At 43.2% G+C, this 22,403-nt stretch overlaps 1 protein-coding gene across 1 annotated transcript in view; it reads left to right on the top strand.

The window, feature by feature from the left end:
- c2cd2 (C2 calcium dependent domain containing 2) overlaps window positions 1–22,154 on the top strand; it is a 47,358-nt gene extending 25,204 nt beyond the window's left edge. The window contains exons 5-14 of the mRNA XM_033032535.1: window positions 2,657–2,773; window positions 3,691–3,832; window positions 5,322–5,430; window positions 7,241–7,305; window positions 8,655–8,770; window positions 9,696–9,867; window positions 11,448–11,561; window positions 16,612–16,739; window positions 19,304–19,622; window positions 20,282–22,154. Of these exons, the coding sequence (XP_032888426.1) occupies window positions 2,657–2,773; window positions 3,691–3,832; window positions 5,322–5,430; window positions 7,241–7,305; window positions 8,655–8,770; window positions 9,696–9,867; window positions 11,448–11,561; window positions 16,612–16,739; window positions 19,304–19,622; window positions 20,282–20,490 (1,491 nt within the window). The 3' untranslated portion in view covers window positions 20,491–22,154. The remainder of the gene's footprint in view (window positions 1–2,656; window positions 2,774–3,690; window positions 3,833–5,321; window positions 5,431–7,240; window positions 7,306–8,654; window positions 8,771–9,695; window positions 9,868–11,447; window positions 11,562–16,611; window positions 16,740–19,303; window positions 19,623–20,281) is intronic.
- The last annotated feature ends 249 nt before the right edge of the window (window positions 22,155–22,403 follow it).

The following is a 22,403-nucleotide window of genomic DNA, read 5'->3' as shown; positions in this document are numbered from 1 at the left end:
ACCCTTAATAATCTTACATGTTTCAATCAGATTCCCTCTCATCCTTCTAAATTCCAGAGGGTACAAGTCCAGCTGCTCCATTCTATCATCATATGACAGTCCCGCCATCCTGGAAATTAACCTCGGGAATCTATGCTGCACTCCCTCAATAGCAAGAATGATGGTTTGGTTATGGAGCAGTGATTGTGGACAAGGGAAGGTGCCAAGGCTATTTGCTGCTGTACATCAATCTAGTTTTTAACTTTTGAGGTACTGATGCGTCATACTGCATGTACTGTCCCAAAAAAGGCACTATAAAGGCGACCCAATTCAATGTTATACCAGCAGGGCCATCTGCACGGATGAAATTTTGCTTAATATTTCGGAGCTCATCATGAGCACGGGCAGTGAAGCCATCGTGGTGTTAGTGTCTGCTGATGTCAACTAGGCCCAAGCCGCCTAGAAATAAACCTGAGCATTGATTTGGTGTCACACGGATTAAAGCAGATCGTTGTTTTTGCCCTCCCCCCCCCCCCCCATATACCAACATTATCCTACACTCTAAGGACAATTTGCAGAAGCCAATCGTCCTACAAACCTGGATGTCTTTGGAGTGTGGGAGGAAACCGGAGCACCTGGAGAAAACCCATGTGGTCATAGGGAGAACGTACAAACTGTACAGAGTTTGTACTTTGATATACAAAGGATGGAGGATATATGGAACGAGCTGCCAGAGGAATTAGTTGAGGCATGGCCTATTAAAACATTAGCAGAGGTACATGGATAGGATAAGTTTAGAAGGGTAAGCAGGCAGGTGGGACTAGTGTAGATGGGCATGTTGGTTGGCGTGGGCAGGTTGAGCTGAAGGGCCTGTTTCCACATTTTGACTAACTCAGTGGGTCAGGCAGCATCTCTGGTGAAAATGAAAAGGTAACCCTTCAGTTTAGGACTGAAGAAGGTTTTGTGTCTGAAGAAGGGTCCTGGTCCATGATCACCTATCCATGTTCTCCAGAGAAGCAACTGGATTATTCCAATAACCCGGATGCGTTGGGTTATTCCAACATTTTATCTGCTTTTAAAAAAAGGCACAACCATTGCTCTTGCCTTTTGCCATTGCCTTGTAAGCCTGTTGTCATCTGTATCTAACGTGTGAAGTAGGTGCTGTTGGAAAGCATCCATCTGTGTAGGAAGTCGCATCCATAGACTCAAAGAGATAGAACTTCCTGTCAGATGTCATAGACAGTGAATTTTAGAAGTTAGACATTTACTCTGAGGATTGTGGACCTTTGAACCTGGACTCCACAGAGTTGTAGAAGCAGAGTTTTAGTATGTTCAAGAGGGAGATAGATTTTTGAACTATAGGAACAGAAAAGTTTGTTTCCAAACTTTGAAACCAGCAATCAGATAATAAGTTGACCAACTTTCTCTAATCCTTATGTAATAGTTGCATTACAAAATCATAAGTTTGCTTATGAGGAACAATATCCAGGAACAATTGTCTAGCGTGTCGGTTACTGTAAGTGATTTATGGGAGGCAGCTGGATAACATTTACAATTCTGCAGTGTCGTGCTAGATTTCCTGTCTTATACACGTCATTAGTTCCTGGCAGGTTCTGTCATTTTGTTTTCTTGATGTTCAGTTTGAATTATAACTAGTGTAGGAAAGAACTGCAGATGCTGGTTTAAATCAAAGATAGACACAGAATGCTGGTGTAACTGAGCGGACAGGCAGCAACTCTGCAGAAAAGGAATGGGTGACGTTTCGGGTCGAGACCCTTCTTCAGACTGGACCTGAAACGTCGCCCATTCCTTCTCTCCAGAGATGCTGCCTGTCCCACTGAGTTATTCCAGCATTTTGTGTATATCTTTCAATTATAACTAGTTGGTTGTGGCTAGCATGCCCTCTAACATTTCTGCTATTTATTAAATCGGCCATTAAAATGGTGTTTGGAAAGAGGAATTGTTTGTAAATGGCTGCTTTATAAAAACCAATTAAAAATGCTTATTGTATTTTCATTTTGAGTGCTCATTAAGAAAATAGACAACAATAAGCGCATGTGTGAAACATGATGTCTCTGCCCCATGTTAGGCTGTTATTTTTTTGGGGGCGAAGGGAAGAAGCTGATGTTGTCTGATTATAGGAGTAGTTCATATGTTGTAGGAGCAGAAGGAGGCCATTCATCCCATCAAGTCCACTCTGCCATTCAATCAGGGTTGTTCTATCTTTCCCTCTATATCCCATTCTCTGCCTCCCCTCCCCCCCCACATAACCCCTGACACTGGAACCTAGGTAGATGGGGTGGGGGGGGGGGGGGGGGGGGTTAGAAGAGGAGAGCAAGGTAGAAATTCAGCATGGGGAAGAAAATTGCATTGTCTACGGGGAGAAGGCAGGAGAATGGGGTTAGGAGAGATAGATCAGCCATGATTGAATGGTGAAGTAGACTTGATGGGCCGAATTCTGCCCCTATCACTTATAACCTTATAAAACCTACATAGGTCATGGAGAGAACGTACAAACTCCGCACAGACATGCAGTTGCAGTCTGTATCGAACCCGGGTCTCTGGTACTGTTTGAGGCAGCAAATCTATCGCTGCGCCACCTTGCTTCCCAAAGAGTTGATTGTTTTTAATGTGCTCCCAAACCTGTTTTTTCACTGTCTCTCTTTATTTATATTAGGTAGCAGAGGGAGATGCTGACCCGGAGACTATTCACAGACTGTTACAAGATATGTTCACCTCTGCCCATCCAATGGTCTTACTGACTATGAAGGCCGCACCTTTAATGAATTGTAATGTGAGTGTGAGATTTCTAAACTTGCAATGCCTAAGTTCTAAAAATACGTTACTGTTTTCACAGTTTGGTTTGGAATTGCAAATTGCCAGGGTACATGATGCGTAGGACTAGGCTTGTTGATATTAATTGTGTGTGAAAGTGTCATGTTAACACTGTGTCAGATGATATTTGAGGAGTATAAATGTGTGCAGGAAAGAGCTGCAGATAGCTGGTTTAAACTGAAGATAGACACAAACAGCTGGAGTAACTCAGGGGGGCAGGCAGCAACACTGGAAAAAAGGAATGGGTGATGTTTCGGGTCGAGACCCTTCTTCGGACTGAGAGTTGGGGGGGGGGGGAAGGGAAACGAGATATAGATGGCGATACAGAGAAATATAGAACAAATGAATGGAAGATATGTAAAAAGTTCTTGATCATTAATATGTTTTTGCAAATTTTGCACAAGCACCACTGGACATAAATCACGGGCAAACATCTAAGTAGATGGATATTCCTTCAACTATATGATCAGCACGACAAAATATATAGGAATGAACAACAGATGCTGGTTTACATTGAAGATAGACACAAAATGCTGGAGTAACTCAGCGGGTCAAGCAGCATCTCTGGATCGAAGGAATGGGTGATGTTTCGGATCAAAGCCATTGCAGGAAAAATGTTCCTTATGTTGGGGGGGGGGGGGGGGGGGGTGCGCCAGAACCAGGGGTCACAGTTTAACAATAAGGGATGGGCCATTTATGACTGAGATGAGGAAAACCTTCTTCGCCCAGAGAGTTGTGAATCTGGAATTCACTGTGGTGGCCAATTCACTGGATGCATTCCAGAGAGGGTTGGATATAGATATAGCTGTTGCAATAGACCTGAGCAAGAAGCTGATTCATCCTGACCTTGTGCAATTCTCTTCCCTCTCCCTCCAGAATTTTCCAGTCTCCCAGAAATTTCCCAATGCAGAGTTATCGTCGCAGATCTTCTCGCCTCCAAAACCACCGCGAGCTCATGAACGGAAGCTTCAGGTGAAGATCATCAAAGTGGAAGAACTGGCAGCTCCCAATATTGCCGGTAACCAAGTCCGCCATGTCTCGTTACGGTTCCACCCATTAATAATAATAATAATGGATGGGATTTATATAGCGCCTTTCTAATACTGAAGGCGCTTTACATCGCATTATTCATTCACTCCTCAGTCACTCTCGGTGGTGGTAAGCTACTTCTGTAGCCACAGCTGCCCTGGGGCAGACTGACGGAAGCGTGGCTGCCAATCTGCGCCTACGGTCCCTCCGACCACCACCAATCACTCACACACATTCACACACAGGCAAAGGTGGGTGAAGTGTCTTGCCCAAGGACACAACGACAGTATGCACTCCAAGCGGGATTCGAACCGGCTACCTTCCGGTTGCCAGCCGAACACTTAGCCCATTGTGCCATCTGCCATCCCTAAAGCTGCAGCTGACCTGAGAAGATGACGTGTGGAGGGGGGAAAGAAAATTGCATCATGCTTTACATTGGCCCTATTGTCATGTAAATTAGCTGTTGAACTGTTGTAGCATATTTATTTAAATTGAAATATAAAATTAAACTGTTAGGATTTTTTTTTTTTTAATGCATATGCACTGCTAGCGTTTATTTCGCGAGCACTAGAAAATAAAAACAGGGATTTAATGTTGAGGCTTTATAAGGCACTGGTCAGACTGCACTTGGAGTATTGTGAGCAGTTATAGGCCCCGTATCTGAGGAAGGATGTGTTGGCGCTGGAGCGGGTCAGGAGGAGGTTGACGAGAATGATCCCAGGAATGATTAGGTTGACAGATGATGAGCGTTTGACGGCACTCGGCCTGTACTTGTGAAGTTTGGAAATATGAAGGGGGTCATCTAATACTCTGGCTGAGTGGAGTTGTGCTCTGCCTTGCTCAACAAGAGTAGATGGAGTGAAGGTGTAGAGGATGTTTCCAATAGTGGGAGAGTCTAGGTCTGGAGATGGTAGCCTCAGAATAAAACTTTTAGAAAAGAGGTGGTGGAGGAATTTCGTCAGTCAGAGGGTGGTGTATCTGTGGAATTAATTGCCACAGATGGTTGTGGAGACCGTGAATGGATATATTTAACGCTGAGATTAACAGAATCTTGATTAGTACGGGTGCCAGGCATTATGGGGAGAAGGCGGAAGAATGGAGTTGAGAGGAAAAGATAGATCAGCCATGATTTAATGTAGTAGATGGGCGTATTGGCCTATTCTGCTCCTAGAATCTATGCACAGGAATAATAATGCAGCAAATGTTATACCCTTTATCCTGTATCTGTACACTGTGGACGACTTGATTGTAATCATGTAAAGTCTTTTTGCTGACTAGATTGCACGCAATGAAAATATTTTTGCTGCACCCCACTACACTTGACAATAATAAACTAAGCTAATAGTTATTAATAACAAAGAAAATTCTGTTCTCTTGAGTAATTTTTACTTTGGGCACTAATGTTTAAATTGTTTCAGTTTTGGTCGGTTAGATTTCATGTTCTGAATGTAATGTTCTGTATGTGTTTGGCTTGTCAGAAAGTATCCACCCATATTGCGTTGTGCAGTTGGACAACCCAGTGCAGAAGTTCTCTGGCTCAGTGATGAGCAGCATCTCCATTCCCCAGTGGGACCAGCAGTTTGTATTGTGAGTATTGATTTTCTTTTAAGCTGGCACTTACTGGCCGCTATCATGTTTTTTTAATTTCTATGGTGCTTCTGAGATGTCATTGATCAAAAGTGGACTTTTATGAGCACTTCTAAATCCCTGATACCTCTTTGCGAAGAAAAACACTACGTAAAGCTTGATGTTTCTCTCACATTTTCTCTGATCTTTGTGTTTCTCAGGATATTTGACCTTTAGTTTAATTTGGAGATACAGCGTGGAAACAAACCCTTTGGCCCACTGAGTGCACACCGACCGATCAGCAATCTCCGTACACTAGCGCTATCCTACACACTAGAGCCAATTTTCACTTTTTACCGAAGCAAATTAACCTACAAAGCTGCACGCCTTTGGAGTGTAGGAGGAAACCGGGGCACCCGGAGGAAACTCACGTGGTCACGGGGGAGAACGTACAAATTCTGTTCAGACAACACCCTATGTCAGGATCAAACCTGGGTCTCTGACGCTGTAAAGGGCCTATCCCACTTGGGCGTCATTTGCGCGTAATTTACGCAACATCATTTACGTGTCACGACGCATGAAGTGCGTGTCGTGCAGCGCATGGTGCGTGGTGACATAGGCAGTGACACGTGGTCGCGTGCGGCGCCCCAGGATTTTGGGATGTGCAAAATCATCGCTCTCTGTGTCACACTCCAGCACTCTGTGTCTATCTTCCGCATAAACCAACATCTGCAGTTCCTTCCTACACAATTGTGATTTGGTGACTGGTCGGAAAATTGGATGAGATAAAGGGTCAGCCGTGATCATATGGTATGATGGAAAGGGGTCCAGAGTCACTAGAGTGATTCTACTCCAATTTCATATGTGTTTTTTTTTTTTTTACTGCTTTCCTCCTGACTTTGCCCCTGGGGAGTCTTTCTGATCTTTTATCTTGCAAGAGCAGACCTGTTTTAGAAAGATTTTTTTTGATTTCCCTTTTGTCTGTGTGTAGTTTAATAGCAGGAAGATGAATTTCAGCATTGAAGTGTTCGGCTCAAACCCTTGTTACTCCGAGGAAGCAGTCATGGGCACTGTAATTCCAGCAATGATCCTCGAATAGATAAAATCGGGACGTTCAGCTTTTTGAGGCTTTAATGCCACTCTGTCCCATTCCAAAGTTTAATGATAAAAGTTTATAGTTTAGAGATACAGCGCGGCAACAGGCCCTTCGGCCCACCAAGTCTGCGCCTACCAGCGATCCCCGCACATTGACACTATTCTACCCACATTAGGGACCTTTTACAATTGGGGAAAACCCACGCAGGTCACGGGGATAACATCCAAACTCTGTATCGACAGCGCCCGTAGTCAGGATCGAACCTGGGTCTCCGGCACTGTAAGGCAGCAACACTATCGCTGCGCCACCGTGCTGCCCATTTAAAAAAAGTATTCAAAGGTGACCTGATTTCGAAAGAAGACAAGAGTTGGGACAAAGAATTCTATGATAGAAAACACTCTGGTTTTTGGCAAGTGGAGGTGACATTGGTGAGAAAATTAGGAATTTTTAGACCAATAAGGGCGTGGTGTAAAAACATAATCAGAAGTACCAATTCCAGTACCCAGATTGCTGCAGATAGCACACTTAGTTCAACATAAAATAAGATAATATTCCAGGGACGTGCAGGTTTGGAGGGTAATTGGCTTCTGTAAATTGCCCCTAATGCTAAGGAGAGAACAAGTGTATGAATGATCGCTGGTTGGTGTGGGCCGATGGGCCTGCTTCCATGCTGTATCTCTAAACTTTAAAATAAACTCTCTAAAGTATATATATTTTTTTCTTTCTCTCCAACAGTGAGCTGAGTGCTAAGTCAAAGAAACTTCACATGCAGATTTTGGAGGATGGAAGACCCTCGGAAAGTGCGTAATTGATACATAATTAGGCTGGTGCTAGCCCGCTCTGTAATTGAACAGTCGGCGTCATTGTGTGCAACGAAGTGTTCTCGTATATGAAACCAGTGTTACTGTACTCTTTCTCAGTTCTACAGTTTAAAATGTGTTGCCTGTCCACAGTGCAATCTCAACCTTTGAAGAAAAAGTGTAGTTCATTTGTAAGGAGCTAAAGAGGGCCATTCAGCCCATCAAGCCCATACTGGCTGATCTGTTGTAATTTCTATTTATCTGAGATTAGTCATTATTATGTCATTGGGTATTTTCTATAGTGCATAAGTAGGCCATTTGGCCCATTGTGTCTATTCCGTTATTCAAATCATAGCTGTTCTCTCTTTCTCATCCCCATTCTCCTGCCTTCTCTCCATAATCCTTGCCACCCGTACTAATCAAGAATCTTAAAATTGCTCAATGTCTTGGCCTCCACAGTCGTCTGTGGCAATGTATTCCACAGATTCACCACACTCTGACTAAAGAAAGACCTCCATCTCCTTTCTGAAGGTACGTCCTCTTATTCTGAGGCTGTGCCCTCTGGTCCAGACTCCCCCACTAGTGGAAACAGCCTCTCCACGTCCACTCTATCCAGGCTATATTGAAGCACTATTGAGTTATAGGCCATCCTTCCACCAATCTTATATCTTCCCTGCAGCTTATAATAATTTATGTTCCTGGATACAAGTCCTTTTGCTCCTCCACGATATGTAATGGTGAGAGACTAAGTGCAGGCACCTCGCGTTGTACGCGGGTATAACATGTTTGAAAAGCAGAGCGTAACTCGAAAAAGGCGTAAATCAAACATATACCAGGCACCACAAGTAACGGCACCAGGCATAAATTTGAGCGTGTTATTCCGAAAATGCGAGCATGTAAATTAAACTTCGGTCGTAATTAAAAACAAGCGCGTTTATTCTCAAAACATGTAAACCAAGTGTAAAACGAGAGTTGCCTCCACTCTTATCTCACTCCCATTCAAACTAGCTGACAATAGTGTTCCCGAGCCTAAGCTTGAGGTACCATGGTGGTGACCACTTTGTGTCCTGTTTCTAACTTCACTATCCCATGTCCACAGCATGCCATATCTCCTAACCTGGATTCGGGTGAAACAGTATCTTTTTTTTTTTTTTTGCAAAATAAGAGGTGAAATTGGAAGTTTACAGAAGATCAATAAACAAAGCATCAGGAGCGGAGGTGTTCTTTGTTGCTCAATGAACCGTCGCCCCTGAAAGTTTGGCTTACTTTCTCTCACTGGATTTTCATTGTATTTTGAAGGAATTTAATTTGATTCTACCATTTTTTTTTTTTTCCCATCCTTGTTGCAGTACTTGGTGAGGTGACTGTGCCAATAGATCTATTCAAGAAACAGCCAAGTGGGGTACAAAGCTTTCGCCTGGTCAACAAACAGAATGGGAATAGTTTGGGATTCATCACGGCTGAGGTAATAACCAACACAAGCTTTTTTTTGTCCAGTTCTTAGCTCTGCCTCTCTTGGGGTTAGTGGTTAATTTCAAGAGTGGGACTTCGTGGCCTTGCCAAATTTCTGCAGCGTCCTTGTCTTGGATTGTGGCTGAAGCAATTTAGTTTATAGTTTACTCCCTAGGGTCCTAGTGTAATATTTTCCAGTGGGTCAATGAGAGAGAGAGACGCTCTCATTATTGCCAGTTTCTCTGTCTGTCATGAAGCACATCAGCTCTACAGGAACTGCTGGTTTAAACTGAAGATAGGCACAAAATGCTGGAGTGACTCAGCGGATCAGGCAGCATCTCTGGAGTAACGTTTCGAGTTGGGACCCTTCTTCAGACTCTGAAAACTCTGAATTCAGAAAATACTCTGAAGGAGGGTCCCGATCTGAAACGTCACCCATCCTTTATCTCCAGAGATGCTGCCTGACCTGCTGAATTACACCAGCATTTCGTACCTATCTTATGCATTTGACATAATGGGAGGATGGGGTGAGACTCTAGGAGGACGTTTTACAGCTGCAAAGTTCTATCTGCCCACTACAATTTTTATTGGTGGATTTTCCTTGTTTCCCCTCTGCTTCAACATCGAGTCAGTTTGTTTGTGTCCATTTGCACTCCTGGTTGAGACAGGTTTGGGACAGACGCACAGGTTAAAATTTTTGATCTAAAGAGAAAGCCCAGTTCAACTTTGACTTTTACAGGGAATTGAGCAGATGGGACTTGTTCTCTGTGAGTGTATTTGGCAACTATTCGAAAGGGGTTTTAGATAGAGCAAAGGCTTACAGGGCTATTCTATACCCAATGATGAATCTCTGTACTTCAGACTTCCTTTAGTATGATGGGTGGAGGTTTATAATGAAAAGTCCTAGAATATGAACCATGATCCTGGTCTCATTTCAGTTCTGTTATATGGAACCCAACGAAATTAAATCTCGACAGTCGCCCAAACTGCTTCCAGCAAAGAAAGTCGACAAGGATCGGACAGTCATGCCTTGTGGCACGGTTGTTACCACGGTAACTGCTGTTAAGTCCAAGCCTCGAACAGATGGGAAGCCTTGTGGATTGCTTGCAGGTAATGGAAGTGTTGACAGTATTTAAAATTACTCTCTATATTGTCCTTGTGTCTAAAAATACATACAGCTTGACCAGCTCCCAATTGTTAAAGACATAAGGGAGCACAGTGGCGCAGCAGGTGGAGCTGCTGCCTCGCAGTGCTAGAGTCTCTGGTTCGATCCTGACCTTGGGTGCAATTTGTGTGGAGTTTGCACATTCTCCCTGTGACCGCGTGGGTTTTATCTCATTGCTCCGGGTTCAATGGTTCTTTGTTAGAGTAGAGCAGCTTCCTTGCAGTGGAAGTGACCCATTGGCGCCAGTCACCCCGGTCCAATCCTGACTGCGGACGCTGTCTGTGTGGAGTTTGTACGTTCTCCCTGTAACCGCGTGGGTTTCCTCCGGGTGCTCCGGTTTCCTCCCACATACCAAAGACCTGCAGGTTTGTTGGTTAATTGACCTCTGTAAATTGCCCCTGGCCTGTAGGGGGTGGGTGCTAATGTGGTCAGCATGGAATCGGTGGGCCGAAGGGCCCGTATCCATGCTGCATCCATGCTTGGGATGTGGGAGGTTTCTGGAGCACCTGGCGGAAACCCACGAGATCACCGGGAGAACGTGCAAACTCTGCACAGTCAGCTAATCTAAAAATAAACATTAGGGCTGGAGATGGAAGAACGAACTAAGGGTCATAGAAAGAACACGCCCTTAGAATACTGTAAGGAGATGGTGTGTTGGCATCAAATCAAACAGGGCAGCTCTTATTCAGTTTCAGTTCAGTTTATTGTCACATGCACCAAGGTACAGTGAAAAGCTTTTGTTGCGTGCTAACCAGTCAGCAGAAAGACAATACATGATTACAATCGAGCTGTTTACTGTGTATAGATACATGATTAGGGTAATACGTTTAGTGCAAGGTAAAGTCTGAGCAAAGATAGTCTGAGGGTCATCAATGAGATAGATAGTAGTTCAGGAACAGAGGATGATCCATTTCACATGGCAGGAGAGGGCATGGGGGGGGGGGGGGGTAGGTATCCTTGTAAAGGTTGTGATAGGAGAGAGTGTAGAATTGCATAAAATGGAAGCAGATAGCTCTGCAAGCTACAGAGGAAGCCACCGTTAACGAAAAAAGGAAACTAAATTCTAAGCAGGGTATTGAGTTCCTCTGCTGCTGCCTTAGTCTCTATCCCCATTTCTTTGATCAGAAACATTTACCCAGTCTCTGGACACTTTCTCCTCCATATCCCATTAGTTTAGTTTCTTTAGTGTTGTTTGGCTTCTTATTCTCATGTGTACCGAGGTACAATGAAAAGCTTTTTTGTTTTGTTCTATCCGAAAAGATTATACATCTCTACAATCAAGATTTGAATATAGGAACAAGGAGGTCCTACTGCAGTTGTACAGGGCCCTGGTGAGACCACACCTGGAGCATTGTGTGCAGTTTTGGTCAATCCGCACTCTACTATCTCGCATATTTACATGCAAATGTTCATTAATATGCACTGTCCCTATAAAACAAAACATTATTACTATACTCTACTCTCTGCTGTGTCAGGGCCAGCTTCCAAATAACAATTGTCTTTGTACTTTCCCCTTTGATAACAGACGCCCCCATGAAGTCCTCCACAGATGTGAAAGATGCGGATGAGGAATCCTTGGCACTGGGCAACACTGAGCAGGGAGCTCGTGTTAGTAAACTCTTGTCATCGTCTGATACAGGTACGAGCCGTCAACTGGTGTTCACACTGAAGCTCCAGTTTTACAACAGAATCAAGGGATATGGGGAGAACGCAGGAACGGGGTGCTGATTTTGGATGATCAGCCATGATCATATTGAATGGCGGTGCTGGCTCGAAGGGCCGATTGGCCCACTCCTGCACCTAATATCTATGTTTACAATAGCTTGAATATTTTAACATTCAGAGAAGCTGGCGTTATTTCTGAGGGCATGTATAGTGTGTTATGAATGGTGTCAGTGCCAAGGACTCTACTATGAGGTGCAGTAGAATTAGAAAGTCTGCCTCTATCTTTTTTTCATTACCATTGTGCTACATCCTGTACAAAACATGGCTGGTACAGAGAGGATCTGCCAAATGTGGTCGCCAAATTTTAGCGATACAAAAAATGCAAGCTTGTTCTCTTCAATTGCTTTCATTGTGTGAGTTAGCCGCTATTGTAATGCCTGATAATGTGACGTGTACGACTGCTATAAATAATCGCAAGCGTTGCCTTTGTGAAGTTTCAAAAGGCCTGTAACCTGGAGCTTTGTGGAAGGAATCGAGGAGTATAATCCTGTCGATATTATACTTTGGCTTTTGGAAGATCAGGCTTCAAAAAAATGCAGAGAAAGGCAATGAGAATGGCCTGGTCTAAAGGATATGGTGACAGACAAAAGGCCAGTGAGGCTTATGCCCTGAGCTGTAAAGAAGGTTAATGAGATAATCTCATACATATACGTGAAGTAAGTAATTCAGCTTGATGAGTCTTTGATGCTTTACTGGAGCAAAACAAAAACGAATCTACGTCCCTTTTTTGTAGTTTCAACACTTCAAATGTTTATTCATTTTTCACTTTGACAATACATAGAACATAGAAAATAGTTGCAGGAGGAGGCCATTCGGCCCTTTTAGCCAACACTGCCATTCAATATGATCATGGCTAATTATCCCAAATCAGTACCCCGTTCCTGCTTTCTCCCCATACCCCTTATTCCATTAGCCCTAAGAGCTATATCTATCTCGATATTACCCGTTGATCATTCTTTATTCACATAATCCAGGGCATATTTATTTTGATCTCTCGCTCCTTCCTCTCTCTCTCCCCCCCCTCACCCCCTCCCCCACTCTCCCCCTTGGACAGGTACATGGATAGGAATGTGGTTATTATTTTGCCACTGAATCATCCTAGCAACAACTAGAGAGCAGTCCTGAATTACTATCTACCTCATTGGAGACCCTCGGACTATCTTTGATCTGACTTTACTGGCTTTATCTTGCACTAAACATTATTCACGTTATTCCCTTTAACATGTATCTGTACACTGTGGATTGCTCGATTGTAATCATGTCTTTCTGCCGACTGGTTAGCAGGCAACAAAAGCTCTTCACGGTACCCCTGTACACAAGACAATAAACTCAACGCAACTTATTAAACCATGAAGTTGATATGAATGAATATGAAACATTCGATGCATTTTCTAAATGGTGAATAGTGTTACCAGTCGACATAATTTTTTATCAGAATTTACAGATGGTACAAAATTGAGGTGTGTAGTTAATACCAAAGGGTGATCGTAACACTATTTAAAAGCATTGGTAACTTGCAGAATAGAATTGGTATTAGCAAATGAACTCAAATATTCAATGGGCATAATGCATCTTAGAAAAAGTGACTGCTTATTTCCTCAGAAAATAGGTGTTTAAGCAGAGTTGTTGGTTGCTTGTTTTCAATTAAAACCATAGCATTTGGTTTTAGTGTTGCAATGTGCATGAAGTTGGCAGATTGGATCAATCTGGGATCAAACGTTCCTATCGTGCAGGTGGCAGGGGTGTCAACATGATGTAGCTTCAGTGTTTCAGATTCTGTCCCAAACAAACCTCCATATTTACGCCCATTGTTGAAAGAATTGCGTATTAGGTGGGCAGGGCATGTCAAAAGCATGTCTGGTGATAGAATATCGATAAGAGAACTCCTAAATTCGTTCTGCATTTCTTGTGTGAAGTATAGAACAGCAGAGGTGGAAATATGGGGATTAAATTAAAACCATAGTTATGGGAAAATGTGTACCTACGTACGACCCTTCAAGCGATGAACATTCAAATGTCCACTGTTTTCTGAGGAGAAAATAATTTGATTGTAATTGTCTTCAGCACCCTGTAGTGAAAGACATTTTGTCTTTGTTTCATTTGCTCGTGTTGTTTTCATTATATCTGCTCTCTCATTTACTTCTCTTGTGATGCTTGTGACTGTACTTCTATTCTGGCAGGAACTATAAAGCTTGTTATTCTTGTCACATGACTGTCCTGTAGCTTCCAATGTGTTACAGTAACCATGGAGATCTCACTGGGAGCAACCGTTATTTTATTTTCTTCTCCTGTTCAGTTCAGTTACCTCTCATGTAGGTTGGTGTGGAAAAAGCTGAAGCTTCCACACATTGCTTCAGCACGAATTATAATCTCCACTGTTGAAGGATTGCAGTACATTCTGCATCGAGGACAGTGCTATGGGTACAGGGGCCATGAGAACTGAGCACCAAATTTGTAGTATGAAGTCAGTCTGAAACTTCACCCATTCCTTCTTTCCAGTGATGCTGCCTGTCCTGCTGTGTTACTTTACCAGTCTATCTTTACCAAATCTGTAGGTTAAGACTCAACTGCAGAACTGGGGATGCTGTACTGTTAGAAATACTGGACTGGTTCTTCCCAGAACTGCCTGTCTTCTGTTCTACGATAAGTTCAGAAGAGATGGGAGCAGAATTAGTCTATTTGACTCATCTAATCTGATCTGCTGTTCGGTCATGGCAGATCTATTTTTCCCTCTCAACTCCATTCACCTGCCTTCTTCCCCTAAGCTTTGATGCCCTTACTAATCAAGAATCTCTCCGCTTTAGAACTACCGAATGACTTGGTCTCCGCAGCCATCTGTGGTAATTAATTCCACAGATTCACCACCCTCTGGCTAAAGAAATTGCTCCTCATCTCCTCATCTCCATCCTAAAGATACGTTCTCTTATTTTGAGGCTGTGCCCTCTGATCCTGGACTGATTGACTGGATGTCTTGAGTTTGGAGTCTGTTTCATCATGTTGGGAGCAAAGTTTGGGCATGGAATTGCCTGTCTACTGTTTATCTACTGGAACCCCAATCTGGAGAACTGCTTCGTGACACACTACGGCATGTTTTTTTTTCCCCCATTTCCAAGAATAAACTATATTCGGATTAAAAATTATATACAAAACAAGAACAGTGCAAAAACACTTCCAACATTCTCTGCGTCTATACATTCATTGTTGTTATGTTTGGTTGTGTTTGCAACTATCCTTAAAGTCTGAAGGACTTCTTATCCTTCAGTCTAAAGAAGGGTCTCGAACCAAAATGTCACCCATTCCTTTTCTCCAGAGTGCTGTCTGACCCCGTTGAGCTACTCCAGCTTTTTTACGTCCATCCTTAAACCAAGCCTCCTTGTCACCCATGTGGCCTCCTGGGGTGATATCCCTTCCCTTGTGTCAGGGGTGTCCCCACAGGACTCAATGTCCTGCAGTGGGAGGACCCTAGACTGTGGCCCTCCCCCAACTGAGCCATGGCGATGGCTGTACTTAACCTCAGCGAGTCCCTCAGCACATTCTCCTGCAGTCTAAAATGGGCCACTCGCCAATACTTTGAAGAACAGTGGAGGTCACCCTAGTGTCTGTGCAAAGTTTACTCCTCTTACTGAGCACTATTATTCCATACTGTCATTGAATGTAAACTACCCACAGCTTTCTCATCTTGGCAACATTTCAAATGCACTTAATGAGCAGCAAAGCACTTTGTGACATGCTGAGCTTGTGGAAAACACTGAGTAAATAAATTTCTTCCTGCCTTTGTTAAAGAGGGGAATTGTATTAATGATCTGTGTCGGAAGGAACTGCAGATGCATGTTTAGACCGAAGATGGACACAAAATGCTGGAGTAACTCAGAGGGACAGGCAGCATCTCTGAAGAAAAGGAAAGGAAGACGTTTCGGGTTGAGTTAGATTAAATTTCTGACCAGTTTTCATCTTGGTTATGCCCAGGGCATAAGTTGAATTGGATTTGAAAGAAAAAGCTCTGGATTATCCGGGTGGGAAAATACCGAGCAAATTTAGTCAACCTCTTTCTTTATTTTTCATGTTTGGTGTACGTAAACATTGCTTAAGACCAGGCAGAATTTCAAAGCTTCCATAATTTAATGAAGCTCTTGTAAATAAACTAAGATGACTGGTATCCAGGACTTGAAAAATTTACGACCATATTCCTGCACTCATCACTGTTTGATTCCCTGCCTCTGTTGTTCAGCCAAATCTCAAATTGGCCTCATTCTTAATTCTTGACTTGCCTAGATCCAAATCCAGTCTAATTGGCTGGTCCAGATTTCTGTTCTAGAGCTATTGTCTTCATACTTAATTCTAGACTTTTTCAATGCACACAGATGGCTTGTCACATCTTCCATATTCAAACCTAAGGCCATCCAAAATACTGTGGCCTTTATCATAACCTAGTCTCCTATCCCTGTGTTGGCTGAAATCCACGCTACTGGATAGGCAATGCTTTAGGCTTTACAGATACAGAACGGAAACGGGTCCTTCGGCCCACCGAGTCCGCACCAACCAGAGATCACCCTGTACACCAAGACTATCCTGCACACTAGGGACGATTTACAATTTTACCAAAGCCAATTAACCTACAAACCGGTATGTCTTTGGAGTGTGGGAAGAAGGCCCACACATTCTTGTTCTATTGTTCTAATTAGGACCAGCTAGAACCTGGGGTAAATTTCGCCTACTCGGAGGGTAAAATTGTTGATTCTGGATTTGTACATTTTTTTCCTCATTGATTGTCTGTATTTGGTTTTGATATCATTAGTTATTCATAAATAAGTGAAATAACATTGTCATGTGCTATTAAAGTTGCCAGGGGTAAATGGGACTATAACGGTTGGGAACCCCTGAGCTAGAGCTTGGTCTTGTTACAATAATGACACAGCCCGTTCAGAAGTGATGTGTGCACTGATTTCAGCCTTAAATTGTTCCAGAGCTCCTGCACTTGAGTGGCACAGACCCAGTGGCTGAGGCAGCGATTCGGCAACTTACTGAGTCTGCAAAGCACAAATTGAAGTCTCCCATCAAGAAAAGTACCATCGTCATTTCAGGTGTAACGAAGGTGGGTTCTGTACCTTAACGATGGATTATCTTGTTTTGTTGCTATGCCAACAGGACTATGCTCTCTGAAGATAGACACAAAGTGTTGGAGTAACTCAGCGGGTCCGGCAGCTTCCTCTGGAGTACTATGCTTTCCATTTTATTTCCAAAACCTGGGGTTCATTTAGTAATAGATTAGATTAGATTAGATTAGATTTGTTTTATTGTCATTCAGACCTTTCGGTCTGAACGAAATTTTGTTTCCCTGCAGTCATACATATAATTTAAAAAATGGCAAAAACACACAATCAAAAACACAGTATATTGTGTTATTGAGGTACAAGCTGTTTGTAGAATATGTTGTGTAAGAAGATTCTGTTCAGTTAAAAGCTTGTCTTTTGTAACTTGGTGGGACCGTTTTTCCATTCATTTCTAGCTTTTTCGTCTCTTGGTGAGGAATTAACTGGATTTTGGACAGATCATCCGTAAATCCAATGATCCTTTTCTGTCTGAAGAAGGGTCTCGACCCGAAAAGTCACCCATTCCTTCTCTCCACAGATGCTGCCTATCCCGCTGAGTTACTCTGCCGTTTTATGTCTATCTTTTTATCATTTGCAAAGTATAAAATATGGAGACCTGCTTTCATCTTATTTTCATCACAGCACATACTGAAGAATAGTTTAGAGGAAGGAAAAAAAAAATCAAATCAAAGTGATGATTTATGTTTTCAAGCTGTTGGAAAGGCTAAATGTTCCTCTCCATTCTCTTTACCCTACGAAAATGGTAGCAGTCCCCCTGGTAATTGGTATTTCCTGGAAATTAAGTCAGTAGCAATAAAGATCTGGCATATCCATAAATTGTGAAGTTCAGTAACTTGGCTTCTCCTGCCCTCTTTGGGTGGGAGAGGAGTTCTGGACAAGTGTGATCATTTGATATTATTTTCTTTGGAAAATGCCCATTTTGTACAAAAGCTATCAGAGAGGAAGAACATTCAGTGCTGAGATATCATAACGGGTTCAGTGGTTATGCAGAATTAAATTTATAGGTTTAGGGACCTTTCTAATAGATTGGAATTTATGCGTTGATCAGTTTTGACCATGTACAGTAAACCCTCGTTATTACGGACCTCAGTATAACTGATTGTGGTTATAGCGGACTGTCTCTTTAAGAACACAGGTTGCTAGTTACACTGTGGAGATCTTTGAAATTGACAAGTCATTGAAATTGACAAGCCATTGCTTCGATTCAACAATGTAACAAACAGTCTTTAATATTTTTAGCTTGTGGTAACAGAAATACAATTTTAGCTGTTAAAAAGAACCATACACTCAGCAGGTTAGGCAGCTTGGTGTCTTTGGAAGAAGAAACGGAATTAACATTTCAACTCTACACTCTACAGCGCAGACTCTACACTCTACAGCCCTCTAAAGGGTAGAAACAGGCCCTTTGGCCCACCTAGTCTGCGTCGACTAGCGATCACCCTGTACACCAGTGTTGTCCTACACACTGGGGACAATTTACAATTTTACCAAAGCCAATTAACCTACAAACCGGTATGTTTTTGGAGTGTGGGAAGAAACTGGAGAAAACTCCTGTGGTCACAGGGAGAACGTACAAACCTCGTACAGGCAGCAGCCGCAGTCAGGATCGAACCTGGGTCCCTGGTGCAGTAAGGCAGCAATTCTACCACCGTGCTGCCCTAAGATCAATGTCATTTCACCCTGGGCAGTTGATTGTGGGGAAACTCACTTAGAGTGGGACAGGATCTCCACACCTCCACCCCAATGCCACAGACCTCCCATTCTGCTCTCGATGTATGAATGTGGGAATCAGCAGTTAGGGCAATGGTTTTTGCTGCTCTCCATCTACGCTGGACAAGGTGGTGCCAGTTGGCATAATTGTGCCGCTGCCCTCTGTGTGGTGGGTGGTGTGGCAGTGGTGTCAATGGGGAGAAAACCCCTACTCTGTTATAGCAGACAAGGGTGGCGCAGCACTAGAGTTGCTCCCTGTGAGTTAGAGAGAGCTCTTAGGGATAGCAGAGTTCAGGGATATGGAGAGAAGGCAGGAACGGGGTACTGATTGTGGATGATCAGCCATGATCATATTGAATGGCGGTGCTGGCTCGAAGGCCCAAATGGCCTACTCCTGCACCTATTGTCTATTTCAGTGCCAGAGTCCCGGGTTCGATCCTGACTACGGGTCTGTGCGTAGTTTGTACGTTCTTCCCGTGACAGCGTAGGATTTGTCTGGGATTCCGATTTCCTCTCACACTCCAAAGACATACAGGTTTGTAGGTGAATTGGCTTTGATAGGAATTGTAAATTGTCCCTGGTGTGTGTAGGACAATGTTGGTGTACGGGGATCGCTGGTCGACGCGAACTCGGTGGGCCGAAGGGCATGTTTCCGCGCTGTATCTCTAAACTAAACAAATCAGCAATAACGGACACCATTTCCCCCCCCCCCCCCCCCATGTCCAGCCCGTCATAACAAGGATTTACTGTATTTGCTTTGTGTTTTTAACTATTAAGTGATCAGTTTGGAAGCATCTCGTAGTCTGAAGTGCTAATTTCCAATATTAACTTCCAGACTCCCTTGGCTGCGGATGATGAGATGACACTATCGGCCAACTATGCAGCTGCAATGGACGCGTCTTTAGGGCAGGAACCTCAGCTCCACCCTTCCTCCAACGGCAACCCTGAGCTCTCTTCTGAAAAGACACTAACTCCGAGCCCACCTGAGGCGGAGGTTTGTCCCGATGAAGAAACTTCATCCTCGTCATCAGCAATCCGAGCTGATGGGCCATTCAACCAATGGAACACTGGTTTCCAGGAAGACCTGGATTTTGAACGGAAATCGAATAGTTCCTTTGGCGGCTCAGAAGCGGGAACGATGAAAAAATCCAGAGGTGAATGCTTTTAAAGCTTTAAAAAAAAAAAATGTGGGTATTTTATTCTTGTTGAAGGAGATTAAATAAACTACATAAAGTGCTGGGGTAATTCAGCGGGTCCAGCAGCATCTCTGGAGAGCATGGATAGATAGACTGAAGTAGGGTCATGACCCGAAACGTAACCTATCCATGTTCTCCAGAGATGCTGCCGAAAAACTACCTTGCTGTATCACATCCACTTCCCACCGGCATTAAGTTGGCAATATGTTAGTCCTTTTCGTGTATCTAATACTGGACACTGCTCCAGTGCTATTCTGGTTGAAACGCACCAATTCTGCTCTTCAGTCTGAAGAAGGGCCTCGACCCAAAACGTCACCCATTCCTTCTCTCTGGAGATGTTGCCTGTCCCGCTGAGATACTCCAGCTTTTTGTCTGTCTTCGGTTTAAACCAGCATCTGTGAGTTCCTCCCTACACCAATTCTCCTCTTGTCTACTGCCATCTGGTACAAAATATTTCCATAGTGAAGTACTTGGGGAACTGTAATTCAATATATGCATAAGACTTTTTTTGGGGGGGGGGGGGGGGGGGGAAGGGAGTCCACATAAGCGTTTTTACTTGCCATAGTCTACCTGTGCAAATCTCAACTGATAAATGTGCATTTATTTTTTTCGTTTAGGCGGATTTATGCGGAGCGGTGCAAAATTCCTTTTCCGACGCAGACATCATCAGAAGGAACCCGGGATGAGCCAGTCGCACAACGACCTGGTTTATCTGGAGCATCCGACGCCTCTGGAGAAGGAGAGGAAGTCGGCCAAGAAACAATTTAAAAGACTTTTCCCAAAATCTAAAAGTAAAGCGAAAGTGAATGGCTCTGCCGCAAACTGAGGTTGCTGTCTCTCCCATTTCTCTTTCTCCGTCCCACAGCAGTGCACTGTGACGAAAGAATGTCCAGATTCCAGAAGCCTCAAGGTTTTATTTGACTTATAATTGCAGAGGCGCTTTTTTCCCCCATCCGGATTATTCCAGTCTGGAAGGAAATGTATTTTTTAGAATTTTACATCACTCTCATCGAGGGAAACATTGCAACACTTTTTCTTTCAGGAGGTATTTAGGCCTCCATAATATTCTGGATTTTCTCAGTTATGGGAACTGAGTAATGTTGAAATATTTTGGGGGGAAAAACAGGGCACCTTCCTTGTTTTATCAAGTACCCAGTCCCTAACAATTGCTTTGGATGCAACTTTTCTATTCGTATAAATTATTTGTGCCTTTCTGACCTGATTGATGCCGGGTTAGAAGAGTTTTACAGCATGGTTCCGTGCCCAGTTTGAGAAGATTTTCCACCGTGTTCAGTGTCCATTCAATTGATTATTGCCACTTTGAGTTTAAAACATTTGCAATGGAGCTGAAAGCCAAAGAACCTCAATTAGATTGTTCCATCTGTTTCTATTTCAGCTCTTCTGTCACCCTGTTACCCCTGCCAATTGCTCCTCCCCATTTTACAAGGATGCATCAAAACTGACCAGGAGGTAGCTTGCTCTCCAGACCTCTGCAGATTCTCTGGACCTTAACAGATGGGACAGGTCTGCTGCCAATCCCCCCAGCCCTCAGCAGTTCCTAAGTCTAATGGTCAGCTCTCACTGAGCTGATTATAAAGAGAACAAGTAATATAACTCTTTGCATTGCATTTGTTTTTACTTCTTGAGAAGTTATCCCTGCCAAGATTCATGATTAGAACACTAAGATTTATTTAATATTATCTGTATGATGCCAATCCCATTTTACCGTGACGTTCATGGGTTGAATGAGTTTAGATTCCTTACAGCCTCACAATAGCCATGTTTGAGGCAGGTTCAGTCCTTTGTTAAGACAAAACATGCAAAGTTCTTGTTAAAAGCTTTCCAGAAAGGCTGACAAGATTGATCTGAGAAGAGATAATCAAATGAGTAAAGGGAGAAGATTGTCCCTTCTCAAACACAAGCAAATGGAAATTGGACGGAAAAAAAACTAGTCGAATTTCTGAGCACGTAGATATCAAGCTAGAAATGGGGAAGTATCTGATTTGTATATATTTGAGCCATATTATTCAAACAATTGCATTTGCAGAAATGATGTCGTGCTCAGAACCTAATGCATTACACTACAAAGCTGGAGGATTGAATTCAATCCTGTCAGCCTCTGAACTGGTGAAATTTCTAACTACAAATCTGCTCGTGGCTTTTCCTAAGTTTTCAATTTGGGAAGACAAATCCATGGGATGCAAATTTGAAACAAAACACCAACTGCATAAGTAGATTTACGACGACACCGAATTATGTAAATTATTCCCTGCCCTGAATGTATCTGAAATAGGACAGATCAGAGGTCTGAATATATGTGACTCAGCACCCACTCATTATTATTATTATTGTAGGGAATGACACACAAAACGGAGCTTCCTATTTCCCAGCTGAGCATGCTGTTGCTGCATTGGGTCACTTTTAAGTGCCGCTTCTTTGGGGAATCTTCTGAAACTGCGTTAGGATAATTAATAAATCCCATCAATCCAACGTTTTAACATGGTGTTCCCGTTCTGCAAGACTGCTGCCATGGCTGTATTTGATGCACTGGTGTGTTCTTCCATTCAGTGTTGTTAAGTGAGCAACAGGAAAAGACACTCTGGACCCTCGGTTGTGAAGGTGCTATTTCCATAAAGGTGGTCAATTGCCTCGGAGGGCTGTCTATGACCATTGATTTTGTTTGCTGGGTCATTATTCCAGGACGTCCCAGAGATAGATACAAAAAGCTGGAGTAACTCG

The sequence above is a fragment of the Amblyraja radiata genome, chromosome 14, assembly GCF_010909765.2.
Source record: "Amblyraja radiata isolate CabotCenter1 chromosome 14, sAmbRad1.1.pri, whole genome shotgun sequence".
NCBI lineage: Eukaryota > Metazoa > Chordata > Chondrichthyes > Rajiformes > Rajidae > Amblyraja > Amblyraja radiata.
This window is presented reverse-complemented; position numbering and strand designations above follow the sequence as displayed.